Raw genomic sequence first — 23,667 nt, 5'->3', positions numbered from 1 at the left:
CGACTGACGGCATGGGAACTGTCCCAGATCTTAATGGAAAAATTACCACTGAGGTATTTCAACAGGAAATAACAGCCTAAATGAGAGGGGACCCCATAATAGCTTTCTGGGTGCGTACAATGAGAACACACTGTAGGAAGTTTAGCTCCATTCAAGTATGGAAGTCTCTGTTGATAGAAAATGCTGCTTTTTTTTGTTTGTTTTGTTTTGTTGGATTTTATATATAATCCATCATAATGGTCAATGTTTAAATATGGCTCTTTTTTTGGGGGGGACAAAAATAGTGATAAATTGTTTTCTGGTAAACATTTTTTTTACAGAAGGCTAAAACAGAAATTGGTTAAGCAAATTAATTGTCATTTTGAAACTATTTTTTTTTTTTACGTTGTCAGTAGACATCCCCCGTAAAATTAGCAGGTAACTGTGTTTCAGGTCACTCTTTGGTGTACAAGTTGTTACTTAGTGCTATTTTCAAGACAACTGAAAATGAAGTCAGAGAAAGAACAGAGCTAAAAGAAGCTCTTTAAACAGGACTATATGGTGAGACATGTCTGTTGTTCCTTCAGGCACTGAGAAAGTGATAGAGAGCAAGGCTTTCAGCAGATAACAGGAAGGCTGAACATATTACTGCACAGCTGTCCTGTTTTACCCTTCAACTTTCAACATCTGTCTGTCCTGGAACAAGCTGTTTGACTTCTCAGAGTTAAATAAAGGCTCTAGTCTTTATACAGATCCCACACAGACTGCTATAGTATTGCTAATCTCATTATTAACCAGCATAACGTAATAATGTTTCAAATTTCAACTTTAAATATTTTTTGTGAAATTAGACTAAAGAGGTTTTGCAGTGACTAAGCTCTCATCCTTATAATACATAATATAAACAATTTATATTCACTCACTGCATCGTGATAGAAAAAATATTTTGAATAATGTTCCTGTATTCTTTCTTATTTCACAGCTGTCAAAGAGAAATCGGGATCAGCTATCAGCGGCTCAAAGCTTTAAAGAAAACTGAGAAGGAAATCAGCTCCAGCGTTCTGTTAAGTGCATCCCTGTCTGTGACTTTTTTTTAAGAGTTGCATCCATTCCAGTACGGACATATGATGAACACGTGTCACTCTCACTGATGTCTCTCTCGGTACCAGCAGAGAGGCAAACCACCGTACGGGCGTCTGTGACTACCAAATGATGTTCAAAACTTGATTACAGCTGTTCAAAAATTGCCAAGATGTCAGCATGCTGAGTTGGGCTCACACTGCTCCAGTCTTGCCTGAACTATTTTGCAATTTAGATTGAGCTGTCACACTCTGTCAAGTTTTAGTTTCGTAGGAGATGTAAAGAGAGAGAAAGGGAAACTGGGATGCATTTTGTTTAGGATGATCGGATCTTAACTTCAGTACTGTCAGAAAGTGAGTATTGGAGGCAGGGATTTGACAGCTGTGACAGACTCCACCATGAACTGCAATAAACCACTGGAGACATGGCATGACTCAACACTGTTAGTCAAATAAACTCCAATATTACCACCAATAAAAAATGTTTTATAGGGTGCAATACACTGAGGCTGCTTGTTAAAGATGCACAGTATAACACATTAACAACAGCAAGTATGTAGCCAACGGGCCTCAGAAAGTGTCAAAACACGCACTGTGAAGAAGACTTCCTGGTCTGCTCTTCATCCCTGAATCCCCTCCTCACTGCTACAGATTCAAGGGAAGCAAGCTAAAGGGGCGCGGTTGAGTCACATTAAAACAGAAGCTCAAACTACCGCATCAGCAGGATCACTGGACTTCATTAACGGCCGGCTCTAATGCCGAAACATGGCTTGTGCCAAGGAGCCCGAGTGTTAAATAGTCAAACTCCATATATGTTGTAGGGGAATTTTCTGCCTGATGCCCAGCTGTGAACGGGATGCTAAGCTCAAGCAGACACCACGTAGGAGGGAATCCAGTTTCCACATTTAAGGGATTAGTGGATTATCACGTATTTAACCAAACTCTCTTACTCTTATATTATATAGTTTAGATTTACACGCCAAATCCGTGTCGGGTTTTTTGCTGCGCACAATATATTTAACGAGTATTTATACCCAAAGGAACCCAAATAATTACGGAAGTGCAACGCAATCCTTTTGCTTTCAGTAAATTGTTGATTAAACAATGTGCACTCAAGCATGTACAGCGAGAAGCACACAAATAGTAATTGTAAGAATAACCACTATATTCCCTTTAGGCTTTTAAAGACAAATAAAAGATTATTTCCTCAGAGTGGTCATTCCATATGCAAAACTGGTTTAATGATTTTAATCAAAAAGAAATTGGTGCATAGGTTAGAACTTATTATGAACAAAAAGATACATACACCCCCACTAATATTTTGATAAATGTCCCATAACAAGCTGAAGAACTAGCCACTTCTCTATAGCACTGAGCAAGGTTCTGGCACAAACATTTGACCATATTATTATAATCATTTATTATATTATTAGTATACAAATATTATTTTACACAGTGGATCTCATGTTAAATCGTTTGTTTTATGGTATGGACATTACATTTTTAGCAGGTCTGAGGTTGAAGTAATCAAATAGTTTTGTTGGAATAGCCGACTCCTACCATATGACACACCCTGTCACGCTCAGATAGAAGGGAATTGATGAGACTGTTACTGAAAAAAACCCATGAACCATCATGGCTCCATTGTCTCATAGAAAATGTGTAATAGGAAACACTAGAAAACGTCACAGTCCACATAGGAGTGGCGTAGTTTACCATCATCATGGATTTACAGCATCCTTTTCAAGGGCTTGGCAGCTCTTGCTTTCCCTACGCTAGTATGTCCCGCCTTAAACCACAGTACTGCCACGCAATTGGCCGAACGATTGAGATGGGAGCGGGACAACATGGATTCTAGTGTATTTGTGAATGCACAAATATCGCTAGAATTCAGATTTCAGGCATGGTTACTAAGGCTCGTTTTTACTCACAATAACACTGGCGCACTGAACAACGTCAAGTCAAATCAAAGTTTATTTCTATAGCACATTTAAAAACAATTGCTTAACAAATGGATTCACAAAGTAAAGGCATACCAGGTATAACATTCAGCACAAGAAGGGTGTACTTCTGAATATGGAATATGTGTATGCCATATTTTTTTATTAATAAGTCCTGTCCAGGGTGCACACTGGCTCTCGCCCAATGACATCCTGGAGATAGCCACTGAGCAAGGATATGCAGGTAGAGAGAATGGATGGGTGGATGAATGATTTAAGTGAAATCCACTTTATATTATTCACCGCTGAAATTTGTGTATAACTATTATAATGCTATGAAAGTGTAGTATTTTTACTTAAAGTTATACCTTAATCTTACAGTTTTTATTGATTGCTTTGACCTGTTTAAAGAAACTGGCAACCTCTCGGTTTTCAGCATCACCACGTCAGCAGAGCAAAAGACACCTCTTGCAAATGAGTTAACCCATTTTATTGGTTTGACACATTTTCTCCACCCTTTTGCAAAACAGTTAACGCAGCAAACTCCATTGCTTTAGCTGTGGTAGCCAAACAGAGACTATATGTTCCAAGTCCTTAGAAACTTCTTGATCGGAATAAATCACTGAAGCACCTGACTGACACTTCTTCACACAACTTTTCAATTTGCAGTCAGTCTGCAGGCCTTAAAAGGTGCCATGCTGTATGTTGTTCTTTGCAAGCATGGATGGTCTAAGGCAGATGAGAGTCAGAGTAAGAGGTAGATGGCTCAGAGGAAGAGGAGTCTGAGGAAGAGGAGTCCATGTGCGAAGTGAAGGTGTATCTGGAAGGACTCAAGTTACAGATGAAATTTAGGCAACTATGATTGATCATGTGGTAAATCATGGCCATTCACTTAGGGAGGCTGGACAAAGAGTCCAACCTGTTCTCAATAGAAACACGGTTGCATCCATGGTAAGAGTTTTTCGACGGGAGAACAGGTATTGCTGCTATACAGTTTATACATCTGTATCTATTCCTATAGAGGAATTCTTCAGTGCATGGAGATGGACGGTATATGATCACTGCCCCTATGAGCAGATGCCCTTGCTCAATGCAATGACTGCTGCTGACCATGATATAGATGCAGAGGCATGTCAAGGATGGATCAGGCATGCAAGAAGATTTTTCCCTAGGTGCATCGCAAGGGAAAATGTTGAGGGTGATGAAGATGAGGCCATGTGGCCTATTCGTCAAGAGAGAAGAGACTAGAAGAGACAGACAGCCCTAGTTTCTTCTGTTGGAATATTTCATATGTTAGCCACTATCTGGAAAAAAAGAATGCGTAATCCATAAAATTTGGATCTTTTAGTCTATATTTTAAATGTTTAGGCAGAGTTGGAGCCTGTTGCAAACAAAATGTGTAATTTTGATCATTGTTGCCACTGTTTAAGCCTCTGTGTTAACTATTTTGAAAAATGTGGATTTTGAGTCTACTGCTGCGTCAAAGCAATAAATAAAAACTGTAATTATACTTAATAATCCCATGTCAGTTTAAAGAACAAGTTAAATACAATGTAACAATTCTTTTTAGATCTTGCATGTTTTCTTTATTTTCATTATACTTGTTTCTTTTATCCTATTTGATAAATATTAGACTGTTCAGACTTTTCGACATGCTCTTTATAGAGACATGGTGAGATTTTTTTTTCTGCCAGTTCCTTTAATCTCTGTGGGTTTAGTGTAGCTTTTAAAGTGTAGCGCTGCACAAACTCCTGATGTTCTGTTTAAAGAAAGAAGTTAAAGCAGCTCAAGCACACAAGCAGATTTTTGCTGAGGCGGAACCACAAAGGGTGTGGAAGGAGGAGGCGGTGGTTTGGCATCTGTAGATCTTTATTAAAGAAAAAAGAGAATTTACGGGACAAGGGTTTAAAAATGAAATGGATTGTAAATCTGTCAGTTGTTTCTGTAGGAGCCAAAGTTAGCATGTGCTATGTGACATAAAGCAAGGTTAGATTAAAAAAAGGATTGAAGTTAATGATTTATGTTTATAGTGTGTACCATAAGTGTTAAGCTGCTGTAAAATGAAAAGGAGAAAAAGTTAAGGGGTGGTTCACAATTCTCAAAATGTTTACAAGTATACAAAGCATACCCTCTTTAGACACTCTTTTCTGAATCTTGTCGTGGTGCAGAAGCTGGACCATACCAGCTAACATCACCTCTGGATTTGTCAGCATGTTTTTGCGACTCTATTCCACTCCTGCCATAACTGCATGCTCAGAGCTGCACAGACGGAGCTACATAGTGTACTGCTAATTCTGCCTCCTGTGTCGTCCCGCCATAGCAAGTTTACCATGACCGGGAATAGCAATATGTGCTATAATAAAACTAGAATGCTAAAATAATGTTGTGGCTTTCCCATTTATAATAGAAAAGGGTTGTTAAAAGTAGTAAATTACATTCCAGCTGCTTATCTTTGTGCTTTGAAAGCATCTAAATCAAAAGCTGTCTGAAGCTCTTTCTAGTTTTTCTTTGGACATTTTTTGCTTTTTTTGTTATTTCCAGTCTTGTTTCTTTTTATTTCACATGAACTGTGTTTCTAAAAAATATATTTTCATGAAGAAAATATGAACGTTATCAACAATAATTTTACTCATGCCTACTCAGAAAACACACATACGTGTTAATTCTTTTAGAGGAGTTTTCTGGTCTATGAATTTTTTAAGCATAAACATTTTCTTTAACTCCAAAAAACAAACAAGAATTGTTTCTAAACACAACAAAGAACCCATTGGAGAAAAAATACAAAATACATTTAGGTGTTACTAACATGTTGAAAAAAATCACATTTTCATTTCCTTAATTGAATTAACAATAACTACAAAAGAGCAGACATAAATTACAACATTTGTGTGTTGATTGCCAAAGCGTTGATAGCTAATTTGCTTTATTGCCCGAATGAAAGATGACACCTTCAGAATCCGGCGTCAGCTCTTTATTGGATTTTAAATATTTCTTAAGGCTACGGTTCGTTTGCGGTAGACAGTTTAAATTGATTTCTGTTATTTCTTTTGCTCACGCATTGTCTATTTTTCATTTGTTTGACCACACACTGACATTATGATGAGATATGCTAATCTTTCAGCTGACATCACTGGATAGAAAAGCAGCCACTGTTCTAAGACACACTTCACCTCAAGATAACCCAAGATTACCCAAAGAAATAGTTGGTGTTACTGTGTCTTTTAGCACAATATTTAATTAATACATAACTTAATCTGGCTAAAAGTTGGCAAAAATCTGGTGCGCTTTAGCAGGACATGTCCAATGTGTGTTAAAGGCATCCAAACATGTATCCTGATGTGATGCTCCTATGATCAATATGAAGTAATCAATATTTTAAAATAATTAATCCAAACAAAAAACAAGTTACTCAAACACACTTATTACAGTCAAAATCGATAACAAACTTATCCATTCACATTTGCTCAAAAGTCCCACTTCTTCAGTACCAGCAAAGCAAAAACAGAGACACTCAGCCTTTCTGCTCCCTGCAGTTGCTCAATGGACCAAAATAATGAGCCGCTGTTGGAAGTTCAAACTCTGCCGGAAAACCCATATGCAATCCTCCTTAGCTGGCAAGACTAATGCAACAAAGGTATTTTGCCTGTAAGGCAGACGGACAGGAACAATGCCAAACATTATTTGCGCTAATGCTACAAGCTATTGACAAGGTCAGTAAAGCTCCTGTATCTGCAACGATGAAGTAGTAAACCTCCTGGATGACATTAGCAAACAATATTTGTTTAAATATAAGCTTCATGGAACTGGTCAGCCCAATCATTGTGTTCTGTTGGTCTGAGCTCCCAATTTTAGATGCACTTCCCAGGTACACATTATGTACCATGCAACATGTTCTACTGTGGTACGAACTAACAAAGGGAAATTTTAAATCAGCTGATAGCGTAGTGGGCTGATAATATTTGTGATTTTTTTGTTTTTGTCTATCGCTTAGCCAAACACGGATGTGACACGTAAATCATATATTTCTCTAAACGAGGCCTGAGCTATCTCATACTGTCCTGTCTTGCCATAACATTCTGTCGGATTTAATCCTCCTTTTTGCTCTTAACTACGTAAAACCCTGTGCCTACAAAAGAGTTTGCTGCGGTGTCCTTTAAACCAACATAAATTCTGCAACGTGTAGACTAGTTAAAACTGGACTGTACTACTCTACACTCATTACAGATTCTTAAACATAATTGCTTGGGATTCATAAAAAGTTAACTTATAAAAACTTAAAAAAAAATAATGAGAGCTATTAAAGACCTTTAAAAAAATCCCGTCTTTTCTTGTGAACCCAATATCATGTATTGTGCTGTCTCGCCACATGTGTCTCTTATAGAGAGAAAGGAATTATATGGGCTCAACAAACACAAAAGACTGGGTGCGTATAATGATTTTTTATCATTATAAGCTAATACCATGTATACGTTGAATGATGATTTACTGACACTTAGTAGGAAAGATTACAACAACTAACAGGATGGACGATGAGTGAAAAAAACTCCCGGAACCGAACAGTACAGTTGAAATGTCGGCACTTTATTTTGTAACACCGAGTTTCACTTCAATATTATTAGCTTTCTCCACTTTCTACAATGCTTTGTCCACTATGGGTTCAGCTTCTAAGATGTAGGAGAAGGCCACACAGAACACAAAGATGGCTTTTACAATGAAAATAGAAATACTGGGTAACAGTTTGTTAGAAAACAGTAGCTCTAGAGATTATATAGTATGCTAGTCAGCTAAGGTTTGTTTTAAAAGTCTTTAAATCTCATGTTAGGTACATATCTATGGGAAAATGTGGCACAGAGGTGAAAGTCTATTCGTGGAAACTTCTCAGCTGCTAAAGCAATAAGGTTTATTCAGTTAACAGGGTGGGTGCTGAGTAACCAGAGAAATCTGCAGTCACTCCACTCTTTTTAGTCATTAAACTGACTAAACCATAGAAACAGTAAAACAGAACATTTTAGTGGTTGTGCAACAGTAACTGTGGGCTCCCTGATATTAGTAACCATTACCTCACATTACAGAGGAAACTGACTAATCTACTCTTTGAAATACCGGAATCAGCCTTATATGCCAGGTACGTGTACACATATGAGGAATTTGACTCTGGATTGTACAATGCTTGCAATGTGCCTATATAAATATAAAACGAGATTAGTTGTTTGCACTTACAAAGAATCACATTCCTGGGAAGCTTATAGTGTGCAAAAATAGTCTTTAGATTTGTATCCAAGCACAAAAATCTGATATCAGTCCTTTTGCGAACGATAAGAAGAATTGCTTTGATGTGTGTGTGCGTGGTTTCATAAATCAGGATTTCTTTCTGGCTTTTAGGCATACATAAACATTCAGTATAGATCCTACACAATGTTTTACAAATGAAACTCCCAGCCATATTCAAAGCATACGGCGTCAGCAACGGAACTACTATTAACAGCGAACACTGAAGGTAACCGGCAAGCTAACTGCTAAGCTAACCGGATACATAAACACTAGAAGTACGCACGTGCACCCATTAAGCAGAAACTAACGAGGAACGTGCTCACACACTGGCGTGACGTGAATGATTGGCATGGCATTGCCAATAGATACAAAGAGCACGAAGAGGAGGGATTTGTAATAGTTTTCACAGGCCTGCAGCTTTGAAAGAGATCTATTTTTTAACCTCCTTTTTCTGAATACGTCATGTATTGATTATTGTAAGGATGGAAGGACCATTTCATTCACACATACATACATACATTCATACATACATACATAGCTCGCAGCTGCTGCACATCAAGATTGTGAATATCTGATGAGAAGTCCTCAGGGAGACATCAGCTGCTTTCGATGCTGCCTTGCTGTACACAAAGCTTCTTCTAGTAAAGACTCTGCTGACAGATCCACAGAAACCAGCTCTTTTCCAACTTCAATAATACAAACAACCAGGCCAGAACCCAGCAGAATTGGGATGTGTGTGCGTTTTGTTTCCTTTTTTCTGGGAATCGGGACGTAGGATTATTAGTATTTTGGATGGTTTCTTCACATGGGTGTGGCAAAAAAGATGACGTCAGGACAAACAATTTATTTTTGGTGTGGACACAACCAGATAACTCCCACTTATCACCATTAAACACACACACCCCAGAGCTCATGCACTATCAGCTTAAAAAACTCATGAGAACACTGCCAATCATTTAGAGGAAGCATTAACTTTACAGCGTGGACGTTTCTGTCCACTTTCTGTCTAGCTGTGACTTTTCTGTTGTAAGCTTCAACTAGGGAATGGGCAATATGGCTTGAAAATAAAATCTCAGATTTTATTATACCAAATCCAATTAATCAATTTTTCCCCTTGTTTTGGTTCAACAATAAGAAATTAAAGAAATTATTTTAAAAACATGCTTTTCTCTCAAGCATTTCGTCTGGGAGGAGACCTGAATTCAAAGTGCAACTAAATAAAAGCTGTGAAACAGGCTTGTAAAACAAGATGGCAGCCCTGCTGTTGGAAACAATGAAAATATTACAAAATGTTTGCTGCTAATGGTATTAAAACTTAGTAAATGAGTAAATTAATGTGCTTTGTATGGTAAAAAAAAAAGGTTTAATTTGACAAAATATTTTCCTAAGCATATATTCAGTATTGCGTGTGTGTGTGTGTGTGTGTGTGTGTGTTAAAGAGGAGATGGGATCTGAGTATCTGATTACAGAGGGATGATTGACTGTTTTAAGTCTATTTTCTGCAATGAGCTCTATAATAAATTATACATGTATTATTTTCTTAGTGTTAGCTGTAATTCTACGTGGATTCAGAGGGTTTCTTTCTCGAGTTTGATCCGTTGTGAGAGAGGAGAGGACAGCCTCTCCTACCTTTCTACTAATACTGCTTTCTTTCTGCTCATTTTGAGCCCTCTACATTTCAACCAACGTTTCCGCTGTTCTATGCTGGGTTTCCTCATTGCAGCAGGTTGAAATTAAACTCCTGGCACGTCGTCATCTTCCAAAATGATTAGTATTGCAGTTGTTGCCAATGTAATTTGCACTCTTCCTGTCCAACCAGCCGGGAAACCGGTCTGTCTTGGGAAAAATGTGATGTCATTTGAGAACTGCCCATTTATGAAAAACAACAACAAAGAAAATGTCTTGTATTACATGAACCCAATACCATATATTGTCTCACTCCATGAGTTGAATATATCATCACTCCTCTACTCACTGTGCCAAACCCCCCCCCCTTTTCTTTCTTTTTTTTTTTTTTTTTTTTTTTTTTTTTTGCTTTTTAAACGCATTGAAACTCCAAACTAACCATAGCATTAACATGCAAGTTAGTAAATTACCAAAAGGCTATGGACAAATACTGTAGCCATTTTCCATCAAAGGTTTTTTTTATGCACACTTTGACATATCGTATTAGAAAAGGTTGATGGAAATGGCAAAATTCAAAATAAATTCCTTAATTTTGCAAAAAATAGTTTTTAAGCTCGCTTGGGTGGTTTTTTGCTTTTTCGAAAAAGAGTTAATTTGCAAAATTGTAGATGGAAACATATTTGCAGACGAAGCATAGCGAACATTTACCTCACATGAATGATCAGCTGTTTCCGCTGTCAGAATCTTCTCGGATATTCCCGTAACGTGCACAGAACTGCATTTCTTTCAAGAAGTTTTATTGTTACCGTCTGTTACCGTGGTTTTTAGGACATACTCCGGCTTAGGACACACACAATAAACAATAAGCAATAAGCAATGGAACCTGCAGTACTTTTTCTACATCTCCAGACAGCATGTAACATCGACAGTACTAGTTGACATGACAGAACAATTACAACTGGCAACACATTCCTGAAAATCTCTAAATTTTTCCCAGAAGTGTGGTCTGAGTCTGATTCTACTGGAGGTTTCTTCCTGTTAAAGGGGAGTTTTCCTCTCCACTGTCGCTACCCGCTTGCTCCTTATGAGGGATTGCTGCTAAGTCAACGACACAATGCAAGCGACTGTCCACTGTGGCTACGTTGTCTTTCAGAAGAAGTGAAGATAGAAAAGCTTTTGACATGTCTGCTGTATGATTTGATAGAATTGACTCTGTAAAGTACCTTGAGACGACATGTGTTGATTGATTTGAACCTGGTTTTGGTCCATGATAGTTTGCAACCTATAGTTCTGGTTTATTTCAACCATGCACAGCTTTTGCATAGCCTGGTTTTAATTCGTAGAAACAGTTGACATAAAACTAAATAAAACTGGAACTGGACAAAATCCCAGTCAGCAGGTCAAACAACAAGGAAAAAAAGAAATCATTTGGCAAGAGAAACCTGGTGCACCTCTAACTTAATGTTCAGTGATAATACCAGAGATACAGGGTAAAATCCTTCTGATTTCAGGATGATATGCTCTGGCTAGACCTTACGTATAGCTGGCAAACAAGGAAAGTGTGTCAAACAAGTTGAGAGAAGAGTTTGAGAGTTAGTTGTTGTACAAAGAAGTACATTGAAAAAAGAATCCTATGTAATTTGTAAATTTCGATTTTCAAGCGTGTTTTGTGCATGTGGTAAAGTGGCTATGCTACATAGGGGCGTTTATACTGATTGTGGGTTTTGGAGTTCCTGAGGAAGCTGAGGATTCCAATTTGCACACTTGAACAAACCATTTCATAACCACGATGGACCTGACTAGTGTTTTAGTTTATTTCTCTTTGTAGTTATATTTTGTAAAGGAGTTATGTAAGGAAAAAGATGCTCAAATTGCACATATAATTTAACTGCATATTGTTTTCTTAAGATTTTATATTATGCCCAGTTATCACAGTTCATTGTGGTGCTGATCCCTGGCTGTTCTGAAACATGACAGATTAGGATCAAAATAAAACGACTCTGACTGACGTCTTGTTCGTAGATAATATTCACTGGAGTCACAGAAATTAATTTCTCCATAGAAAGTGACTAAATGACTAGCTGTCAAAACAGGTACAAATTGATGCATGATCAAAATACAATACCCAGTATTTTGATGCCTCCTTTTAATGAATACTATAAAAACAAAAATATGTATGTAGAATAACAAGACTATTTCAAATGCTGCGGACAACATAAATGCACAATCCTGTGTCTGAACAAATATTAATTTTTTTTTTCTTTCTTTCCTCGTTTGGTTTTGGTAAGGACACATACTAAGTGCATGCTGTTGTTAAGAGCTTGAGTCTGCCACGTCGCTGTGGATCCAACACAGATCAGGTTATCAGTCATGGCCACAGGGACAGTTCAGTGACAGCTCAGCCTGACGGGGAGCTAAGGTTCCCACTAACATCCGCACAAACACACTGCTATCTATTACTATCCTGTGATGCACAACCACAAAGGAGATGTTGGCAGGTCAACTGACTTGGCTACGAAAGGAGAACACCAAGGAAGAAGATGGACTGTGGATAAGAGAAACTGATGAGTCGATCTGTGAAACAATCTAGAACAGGGGTCACCAACATGGTGCCTGCGGGCACCAATTAGTGTCCCCACGAGCTTGTTCTAAAAAACAAGCACGATCCGCCAGAGAGCTGTATCTAAAATTTAATTTTGTTCCGTTACTCTTCTTGTTTATTCACGTTTGCTTTTATATAGATTAAAAATGTCTATAACAAAGCATGAAAATCTTGTTTATTTTACAGAAAGTTAAGGTGAACTCTGGTTCAAAGGTCAGTACAGGTAGCCCTTCGTATGACAACACCAGTGAAGTAGCTCTCACTTTCAAAAAGGTTGGTGACCCCTGATCTAGATCCAGCTGCAAGGATACATGGTGACATATTGTCCTTAGTTATCTAGAAGGATATTGGTGATCTTCATACAAAACGCTCATCTAATTTAAACACTGCCCTTTTAAACCATCTTGTTTTCCAGCAACGGCCTTCACGAGCCGACTTCTCGGAACCTCTCCCTCTCTAAGACTAAACAGAGTCAACCATGACGTAGGCAGCTGCTGTACAAAATAGATTAATACAATCATACACTTATATGAAGTCATAAGCCAAGGCTAGAATACACTTTTTAATCAACATGACCAACAACCTACTGTCTTGAAATGACCGCATTAAAGAGGCAAAACAGTGGTAAAAGCTCATTGCCAGAAGAACACATCTTCCTCACGGTTCCCATTACAGACCTTTAGCACAGAAATGGAAGCAGGCTGCAGACTAAGCTTTAACTTCAGCACGCTAATGTTTGGGTTTTAGACCTATCTAGCACCTAATCTGTATGAAGTTCCCCCTCAAACACTGAAAATGACATCTGTTCAAAAGAGAAATTCACAAAATCAAAAGCTTAAAAGCTTGTGACTCTTCACAGATGGTGAATAAAAGAAACTAATGACTGGTTTATAAATCTGCAAGATCAAAATATTTTCTGTGTTCCCACATTCCCAATTGCAGACCTAATGTGACGTACAGTTCTCCAAGGAGGCGAAGAAGAAGGGGGACAAACAGTCATTTAAGATTGAACGTACAATCAAACCCTAATTAATTTAGCACGGAGTAGATTCTGTTTCCTCAGCACCCCACTGTGACCAGAGATCAGCACAATAATGAACCAGCAGGGATATGCGTAGCTGTGTGTGAAAAAATACACACTTTCCATCAACCCCCACCCTACCCAACCCCCATTTATTTAGAGACGCACCAGTCACCGAGCAAGAGATTGAAAAACCCAGCAACTTTTCTGTGATGTGAACAATCTGATTGTTTGTTCCAGTTCACGATACACTGCAAGATTCCTCCATCTTCAGTCTGTAAAAGCTTCAAAAACCAGCATTTTACTTTTAATTGAATAAAAATATGATTACAGTTAGGGACAGATACTGTGATGTATAGATGGGAATAATCTTGCAATTTATTTATTATATAGAGATGATTTGAAACCATCATCTCTATCATTAAACCTGCAGCTGATGTTTTCTCTGCCATGTCTTAAATTGCAACGATGTGATCAGGTAGAGCCATTTTAACCTAGAATGCACTGATTCTCACTGGTATTATTCTGAAAGGTGCAGCGGGGAGGAGCTCAATCCGTTTGACAGCCATATGGGGCTATTTTGATCAATACTTCTGCACGCCTGCTGCTATTCTGTGAGTTATGGTAATGAAATCCCAGAGGCCTTTCATCTTCTCATGGCCTGCCTGTGGATCAATGCTCTTAAAAAACACACACAAAAAAAAAAGAAAACACTGCAATGAACTGCATTGAATGCAGTTACGGTTTCACTCAGAAAGAATGACGGCGGAATGAAGCTCTGCGGTGTAAGACATCAACGCCCTGACACGTAACGTGACCTGCTGATGCATGTGTACATCACGTCTACTCATGTGTTACCTCTTTAGAACAGAGCCCACAAACCACACAGACAACCAGCAGCTGTTAAAGACATGCAGCCCTATTCTGCACTTGCTGATTACAATAAGGTCAAACAAAGAACACTCAACACCGTTTTCATCACATTATTTTTTATCCTTGTTTGGAGAAAAATGGCAATAAATGGAAATGAATGCATTCCATTAACTCGTTGTAAAACATTCAATGTTTCCTTGACGTACCAAAAAAAAAAATAAAAAATCATCCAACACTAAACAAGAAGAATGGGAGAGCAGGTGTCTTCCTGGGTCAGGGTTATGACATCCGTTTTCATCCAGGGATCAATATAATGCAAACTACTGTTGATACTCAAAGCGCCAGATTAGGAACGGCGGATGCAGCTCTGCTCGTGGTGAGCATGCGAAACACACCAGCAACCTTCCTGCAAGCAGTCCAGGAGAGAGCGGAAAGGGTACGGTTGGTTAGTCCCGGGTAACAAGCTTTCTGAAAAGAGAGGCTGTTCTCTCTTTTCAGGTGCTTTTTAATCTCGGATGTGGGGGCTGCATTACAGCTTCAGCGTGCGGTTACCTGTCGGAGGGAAACAGATCTGGAGAAGAGAGATGCCCTCTGAATAATTCTGGGAGTAGAGCACAAGTCGGTGGCAGCATCAGCCAGAAAGGCTTGACCTCATTGAGACTAATGGTTGGTATGCAACGATCCTTGATTAACCTGACTGAGGATGATTCACAGGGCCAGCGGTAGAACTGACTGTAAGGTTTCACATTCCACAGATACCAAAGGCTCCTATGCTAGGAACGGGTTGGGTAGTAACAACAGCAACCTTGAAAGTGAAACCTAACCCCCGTGGCATGTAGCCTCACAGACGAAGCACATCCATGTAATTCTGCTCAGCGCTGTTGGGTTTGGCTTGCAGATTTATATGATCTCAACAAATACCATAAATCAGCCCGAGCTGCAAACAAGCCATTTCTAATTTAATTTCCTAATAAGCAAATAAATTATAGAATATTTCTAGGCAATCTTTTCACTGTTATCTACAATCATCTTAGCTGACACCAATGACAAAACTACCCTTGAAAAAGAAAAATCAGCTAATAACATTTTTTTGTTTTTGTTTAATGAATAAATGATTAATCCATCCATTTTAGCTCGTATTCAACACTGGAGACAATGGCACCTCCAGTTGTTACATCTTGTAATGGTTGACTTTCTAATGTATAATGTATATCTCTTAAGTTGAGTGAAAAAAAAAAAATCAAGAAAACATTATATCAATGAATTAATAATTAATTAATCAGCCAGCGATCAGAATCAAACAGTTTCCCCTTCATTGGTATAACGGTATTAACTGGTTATTGGCAGCTCACATCCTGAGTTTTCCCACTTTTATTACCCCATAAACACTTTAACTAACAGCGTACTTTGATGCACTCTCTGACTTCAATAAACATCAGATATAGGTTAGGGACATAAACAGGAATTCATAACTACTATCCGTATCTAACACGCTGCAGCATATTCTTTTAGCTCTAACGGCCATTAGACTCAAAAAATGTCACATTTGAAAGAAAAATGAAACTGTAATCAGGCGGGAGAAGGCTGACTAGTGCATCTCTGCGTTTAACAACAGTGTTATGTAACTCTTTATAAGTCATAACTTGATTGTGGAAATGATGGTTTTTCCACCCCAGTTTAACCTTCCAGTGAAAACCACTGGGAGTTGCTAACCGATCACTTACTAATCACTTAGTAACTGCTCACATTTTAGGTCTTACCATTACTATGGTGAAAAGTCTTTTTAACGAGAGGGCAGAGAAAGAAGCACTGGAGTAACCTGAGTTCTTTCTGGCTGAAGAAAGAAAAGGAGTGCTGTAGCATTGCCCCTCTCTACCTGCTGCTGCAGCAAACTACTGCTCAGCTGAATGAAAGACGACTTTTACATTTTTTCTTTCCTTACAAAACGGACACATTTGGCTATCTGGAAATATTTCCGGTCAAAACATGGCGAGTCATCGGGGGAAACTAAAAGGAGCACTTTTATCAACACCGTCTCAAAGCTGCGGCTGGTAAGCTCCGGCAGCAATGCCTAGTCAGCCGCCTGCAGCCTCGACGCTGGAGCTGATAGCCCAACTAATTAACCGCCTAATATCAGTGTATTATATGTACTAATGTGGTTCTATAAAGACTAAAACAAAGAATAGCTGCAACATTCTGCTGTTTATCAAGATTAAATTAATTGCACTACTATCAGCAGTTAGAATAATTGCTGTGTTTGTGTTTCTAAGTAGAACAATTACACTTGTGTGCTTTGTTGTCATTTAAATGTTTTCTGTAAATCCTTTGCAGCCATTGTATTTTTAATACAACGCTATTATGCTGTATTTTGTAATGGTCTGTGACTTTTTCTGTGTTCTATGCATTATTACACTCTGGCAACATTTTGAGTTTGCACACCAATTCGCAGCTGATTCAATGCTAGGGGAGCTATGAATAAAAATAAATAAGGACAGTGAAAAGCATGATCAAGCTGTGGAATGACTTTGTGGGACCGTTTGGATATGAAGTTTAAGCAAAGTACAAACATAAATATATTTAAAAAATTATATAAATATCTAAATAGGTATATGGAAGTTTGAAGGATATGTGTAAATAATTAAAGATATGGAAAATTATAGGATGATCTAGTTATCTATATAGCTTAAAGTAATGCTTTATTTGTGAAATGGATGTTTGTTGACAGGGATAGATCATTTCAATTCTTGATATAACTCTGATGATCCTTGGGTGTTTGTGTTTTAATTTTGTTGCATTCCAGAATCATGTCATCTTTAGTTACTTATCCTTTTTTGGCTAGGTATTTGTACACTAAATATTTAGTTAGTAGATCCTGTTTGCTTCTTTGTGTTCTTCTGTCTGCCCTAGTTGATCATTCTCCCTTAGCCAGCAGCTGATTAGAGTCCACTCACCTGTGTTGCAGGAAATTTCTTTTTATTCCCAGATGTATTTAAGCTCCTGATTTTTGTTCCTTCGTTGTCAAGTTGTCTGTTTTTTCTTACCTGCTCCTGAGCTCCCTGTGACTCTGTACGTTTTTCCATTATACTATTATAATATCCATTATGCACTAGATGTCTTGCTGCCGCTTTGGTCCTTCACCCATAACCATGACAATAACGTATAGTTCTGTATGTATATTATTACAGATTACGGTACGTAGACAAAAGGCATAAAGGGGCGGGAATATAAAAAAGTGTAAACCCCACTCTGTATGTCCGTCTGCTCCTCCATCCTACCATCACCTGTGAACAACAAAGAGCGCATTTCCACTTTGGGGCCTTAAATGTTTTGTTTTATTCTCCAGAACTCAACTTTCTGGAATCTCTTTTTCTCCGTATTTTCTTTTTATGCTTGTGCCTCCATAGTGGGCTCTGTAAACCCAGGTGTTTATTGTAGATTATGTCCCCTGACACTGAGCTGCCTACTACTGCAGGAGTGCTGCGGTTATCTGAGGACAACCATCTCTGCCCACCGCAACACACAGAATGCGACTAAAACCGCGACAACACAGCAAGATGAGATTAACATCAAGTGGTTTATATCAATCGATTGATATTGGCACTCCAAACTGTTGTGGAGATGTGTGAGTAGAATGGGTTTTAAATGAACTGCGCTGATCCCCACCCCCCAATTGCTGGAGAAAGGAAAACACAGAGCTCAGATTGGGATTACAATCGGCTATCTCAAGACATACGAGTTTAAGCTGAACTAAAAACATGTTTTAACCAAGAAAAGGTTTGTAATAATCCACAGAGCTTCAATGACTAAAGCAGTGAGATGTGTCTTGTTCAAAGACACACTGCAGCTGTAGTAGAGTGTCTGCTCCAATCAAACTTGAAATTGCAGAATGATCAATAATCTGGGGAAGTCTTCACTAGCGGTACTTTTATTTGCATCTCAGAAGAGAAATGCTGAAAATTAAACAATTCTTACCAACTCCAATCTGTTACTCTCATCAGAGCCGAAAGCAGAAGTTCACGCTTCCTTTACTTAAAGCTTTCAGATAAGGACGCTGGATGTACTTGAATCAGAATCAGTTATACTTTAATAATCTCAGAAGGAAATTGCTGTTTGAGTACAACCGCCATAACAGGTAAACGCTATAAAACACGGTGAAATTCATCCTCTGGGTTCAAAACACAGAACCCCTGTTGACTCACTGACAGAAAATAGAACCTAAACTATAAACTAAATTATTCAAAAGTAGCAAAAAACAGGCAAAACAACCTGCTTCCACTTAAATAAAAGCGTTGATGGGAAAGGCAGGGCAGCGGCAGCTAATGGAGACGTTTGTCTTAGGGTCTGTGTCCCACGGCGGTTAACCGGTCCAGCCAACGCTTCAGGTTACAGCCTCACCAGACACAAATCACAGTACGTTTCAAAGTACACAATAAGGTCAAGATTTCAAACAGGTCTCCTCTTTCCTCCTCTGAATGGCAGACGGCACGGAGCTGCAGCATGTTTAGTTTGGGTAAAAAAGAAAGGAGAGAAAGTCTGCTAATGGGAAAGAGCTAAGTGGGTCACTGTGTGCTGCCTGTGCCGTGGAGTAGGACAGATTGGAGGACAAAGAATAGGATCACTTTTCAGCACCAACTTCAGACTATAGGACTCAAATAATAGGTGTGTCCCGCCAGAACATAATATATATGTTCAGGTGTTCAGATAAAACACAAAGAAAAACTATGCTTAGAATCTATATAACAAAGTTCAAGGGGAGAAAAAAAAGGGATGAAGTTTTTCAGGTGCTTTTTTTATTAAAACTTGGTTAGAAGTGGAGATGCACCTATCAATCAGCCAGAGACTGAAATCAGCCAATTTTCTCTTTCCCGGCTCCTTCTGATCAGGCCAAGTACCTATAATATTTATTTTCACCGACTCGTTTAATTCGTTCATCAACACTGAGGAGTCCCACCTCTGGATGTAGAAGGTTAAATCTTAAAGAAAAGCAGAAGTGTTTACCTGACAGGAAAAAGCCTGACCTGTGCACCAAAGTCAAAAGTCTGGCTTTACCTCACGTCGCCTCTGTTGGAAAAGCCTTTAAGAAATCGGTACGATGTAGTAAAAACCCTGCCAACTCCTTTAGAGCTGGAAGGCTAAAATAGCTAGCATCCTGCACAAGACATAAGCGGACCTTTAAACTGTTCTGGGCCCCTCACAAACCTGGGGCCCCCTAAGACATGATAATGGAGTCATAATTTGATCCTAATTGAATCATTAGTGCTGTTAGTGTCGGAGCCGGGGTGTGGTGATTAAAATGATCACGCAGCCTTGTTTATGACGTGACGTAAGCTGATAAAGGCATTCAGTCAGCTTTGCACAGCAGACGTCCACTACAAACTGATATCCAAAAGGACATCCACTCTATCTGGCCCAGCGGACGGCCCAGCTTGTTCTTTGTATATCAGACGAGTGCAGAGGAGTTGCTCTGGAGGGTCAACAGTTGTGTTAGAAAAGCAGATTTACCTTAGAACAGAGGCAGCACGCCTTTAGAGACACGTGTCCCGTTCTAGAAACTGTTCTCAAGTAGCGCAAGAATTCAATGCATGTTTTTTGTATAAAGATCGTTGATCTCCTCCTTGATAGTCTAGCAAAATACATTTTTTTATCTAGTTCTGGAAATGGTTTAAGTCATGGGTGTCCAAAGTCCGGCCCGGGGGCCATTTATGGCCCTCTGAATGATTTTGGGTGGCCCTCAATCACAGTTGAAGAATGGTCTAAATTAGGTTTTGCCAGCTCAGATGGTTGAGGCGATGCACTTTTAAAAAAAACTGGGCAATTCTCACTGATACGAGGCCTTTCAAAAAAAAAAAGAAAAAAGAAGACACATTAAAATCTTCTTAAAAGGGAAAATGTAAGGTGCAAATATATTTTTAAGTCTTTTTTCAGACATATTTTTGCTTTGAATTTAAGTTGACTGTAAATTAGACCGCAAACTTTTTGCCAATAAGCAGACTAGGGTGCACCGATTTATTTAACTCGGCAAAGTAAAGCAGGAGTGAGCCATGTCCTGTTCTCGTTGCTGAAAGGACACAAAAGAAAAGAAAAAGATGATAAGCCCAAATGATTTAGGATGCCGTTTGCTGGGCGAACCTGAAAGAATCTGGTTTTGTTTCAAATCTTAAATAATATACTTGTTTTATTAAAGTATTTTTTGTGTGTAGTTTATTGTTGAGCCGGTAAAAATCAAGAAAAAAAAGTTTTTTGACATTTTGATAAAAAAAAAAAAAGGGGGTTTAATTTTCTGGCCCCTGAGTACTTTCTACATGACATTATTGGCCCCCATGGCAAAAAGTTTGGACACCCCTGGTTTAAGTAAACTGTCCTATGGTGTTACCTCCATTAACTTTAAGCAATGCTGTAGCGGCTGTGTTATTCCTCCCCCCCGTGATCATTTATACTCAAGGCCTCAAACAACGTAGGGCCAGCTCTGTTGACTGAAAGAAGAACAAACCAGGAAGAGCAACCCTGTTGTCTTTTGCAGATAAAGAGGATGAGTTCAGTTTATTTATAAAGAGCAATGAGATGATGAGGCAAAATGGCTCAATTAAACTGCTTTTCATGACTTCTCCCTGAGCAAACAGCACATTGCACAAAATAAGATAAGGCACTTTGCATATAATGAATAGATCATTTAGAGAAAGAGCTACTTAATTATCTCACTGCAGGTCATTGTTTAATTGGAACCACTTGTGATTCAAAGGGGGGGGGGGGGGCAGATGAGGGCCACTGATAATCTACGGAGTAGAAAACCTGAAGCCGGAACACAGAACATAACTTCAGGAGCTTTACTTAGTTGCTACCGTGGAAATTCAGGTTTGATATAAACAATATTTTTGCTCTTCATTGGGATTTAACAACCTCATAATCTGCAAATTTTCCATACACCCCCAGATATCTGGTGATCTGACCAGTTAAAACTGGTTTTCAGTTCCTGCAAAATCCTGTGTCGTGGTACTGTTATACTGCAACTGTCCAACACAGGATCCTTTTATCTTTTTAAAGGGTGGGGAAGGGAGCGAGCCGCACACATTTATAAGGGGGCAGTAGGGAAGTCAAAAACAGAAAACATACAAATAAATACATACAATGTTGCAACGCAAAGCAGGAGTTCTTATTGTTATGTCAAAATAATATCCTCTTCCACATTTCAGCTTCCAGAGTCTGCAACACAATAACATTATAATGTTCATAATGAATCTATGCCAAATATTTCTACCCAGGTCAATTTTTTTAAAATATAGAACCTACGAAAACCACAAATTTTAAGAAAGAGCTAGGACAATGGATGGATATATAGGACAATAGGAAATGGCAAAAAACAGGCATGAACTGCCAAAGCTTGTTCCACCCTTTGTTTAATTCAAACATTTCATTCAAAGAAATATGTGTATGCGGCTGGGCAGTCAAACTAATGTGTTTACTGGGTTTATGTTAAAGGGTGCTTTGCTTCTGGAAGTTGCCTTTGTTGTCTCCATGATTAAACTCAACTATGGGAAAGGCGAGTCGCTAAAATGCACACATATTTTGGTTAATTATTATTAATTAAAATTAGCAAGCTCGAAAGCTCAATGACAATTTAGTTCTTAGAGCTGCCAACAAACTGATGAATGGTTATTTAGAGAAGGGGAAGGGGTCTTTTTTTCCCCTTTCTTGAAGGGTAGACCTGGCACAGGTAAATATGTTTAATAATATATGTGGTCCCCGGTGCTCTTTCTCCAAAGTCCATTAAGTTTACCCTAAAGGCAGCTGTAGAAGTCCCCCCTTGTTTCTAACGACCACTCACCGTCTCGGAGGTGCTGTTGCCGGGCAGAGCGCTCTCTCACGGCGCGAGCCCACTTCTCTGCCTCCTCCAGGTTGGCGTGCGGCTCCTGGAGCGCCGCGAGCCGAAAGCAAAGCTCCACGCGCTGCCGCCACGGCGCACATTTCATCCAGCGGCGCTTCCTCAGCGGGTAAAAGTAGGCTGCAAAGTACGCAGACGGGTCTGCCTTGTCATCCTCCCGGTAAGCCCGGCAGCCGACGCACTCCCTCAGGCTCAGCACCACTTTGTTCCGACCGACAGGTGCGGACGAGAGCCTCTGGACGACGAGGTCCTTCTCGGTCAGCTGGACGGCGCATCTGACTTTTCGATTATTGCCCTGTGTAAATTCTCCGTACAGCGTGACAGGGCTGGAGGCGGTTATGAAGTCGGAGTCAGCTCTCCTCCGATCCATCCTGAGCGGATGCCAGAGAGCGAGACGCGGACGGGATCCTGGACACAGCTCCAGCTGCGCTGTCACATCGCTGATAAGATGAGAGCAGAGTGGGGAGACTGCGGCTGACAGCCTCCCACTGCCCGGACATTTGTCAAGAGACGCAGAATGAAACCCCGCCTAATCCGGTTGGATTTCAAAATAATAGTCGTTTTTTTTTAAGTCGCAACAGCGCAGAAGCTCAAGTTGCTGTCAAGCAAAATTAATTAAACCTATCATTTATGTTTTACTAAACAGAAATCCTGCATTACACACATAAAGTATTTCTGATCTGATTCTGAAAGTAGAACCGAAAGAAGTAAAACACTCTGTTCTGTGTAAACATTTTGCACAGCAGCAATTTTCCTTTTATTCCTATTATTTTCAACGCAAACAACAGGGCTATAGCGTGCTCCAGTGCAGACACGTTTTGGTTTTACTTTTTCGTCATACGTAAAGATTTCAGATTGTCGAAAAACAAATTTTCATATTAGACAAGATCCTTCAAAAAATAGTCAGTCGACAGTTCAGTTAGGAAAGCATCCAAGCCAAGCCCTTGGTGAATATACTATTGTAATATTTTGAATCACCTATGATTTAACAGCGTTTTCCAGTAACGCCACCTGATAGTCGCCAGATCTGCAGAATCTGGACAGTTCATAGAAAACACTGAAAGAGTGAGTTCTGAGGCAGGACACCCTCTTCGTCTGGTTAATCACCCAGTTTTGGAACACGGTATTATGTAAAGCGAGAAGATTTCGCGTATTTCCTTTTCAGCTACCATCAGCAAATAAAAATTAACTTTTTGACAAAATAATGTATCTTAAATATTGTAAATGTATGTACTATCAGATCAGTTGAAAAAAAAAAAAAAACCTAAAATTGCCACAAACTGCGGCAGCCCCATTTGTGCTGTAGGCTACATTCATTTATCATGTTCCCCTAACAAATCAGTTCAAAAAAGACTGACACAGATTGTAAAAAGCTGGCATCATTCACAGAGTGTAAA

General features: G+C 39.1%; 1 protein-coding gene across 1 annotated transcript in view; it reads right to left on the bottom strand.

Annotated features, from left to right (window-relative positions):
* Positions 1–22,747, bottom strand: part of LOC105919948 (sphingosine kinase 1) — a 54,837-nt gene extending 32,090 nt beyond the window's left edge. The window contains exon 1 of the mRNA XM_012855420.3: positions 22,214–22,747. Within this exon, the coding sequence (XP_012710874.2) occupies positions 22,214–22,640 (427 nt within the window). The 5' untranslated portion in view covers positions 22,641–22,747. The remainder of the gene's footprint in view (positions 1–22,213) is intronic.
* Positions 22,748–23,667: the final 920 nt, after the last annotated feature.

Source organism: Fundulus heteroclitus, unplaced genomic scaffold (genome assembly GCF_011125445.2).
Source record: "Fundulus heteroclitus isolate FHET01 unplaced genomic scaffold, MU-UCD_Fhet_4.1 scaffold_192, whole genome shotgun sequence".
NCBI lineage: Eukaryota > Metazoa > Chordata > Actinopteri > Cyprinodontiformes > Fundulidae > Fundulus > Fundulus heteroclitus.
Note: the sequence above shows the minus strand (reverse complement) of the source record. Positions and strands in the feature narration are given on the sequence as shown.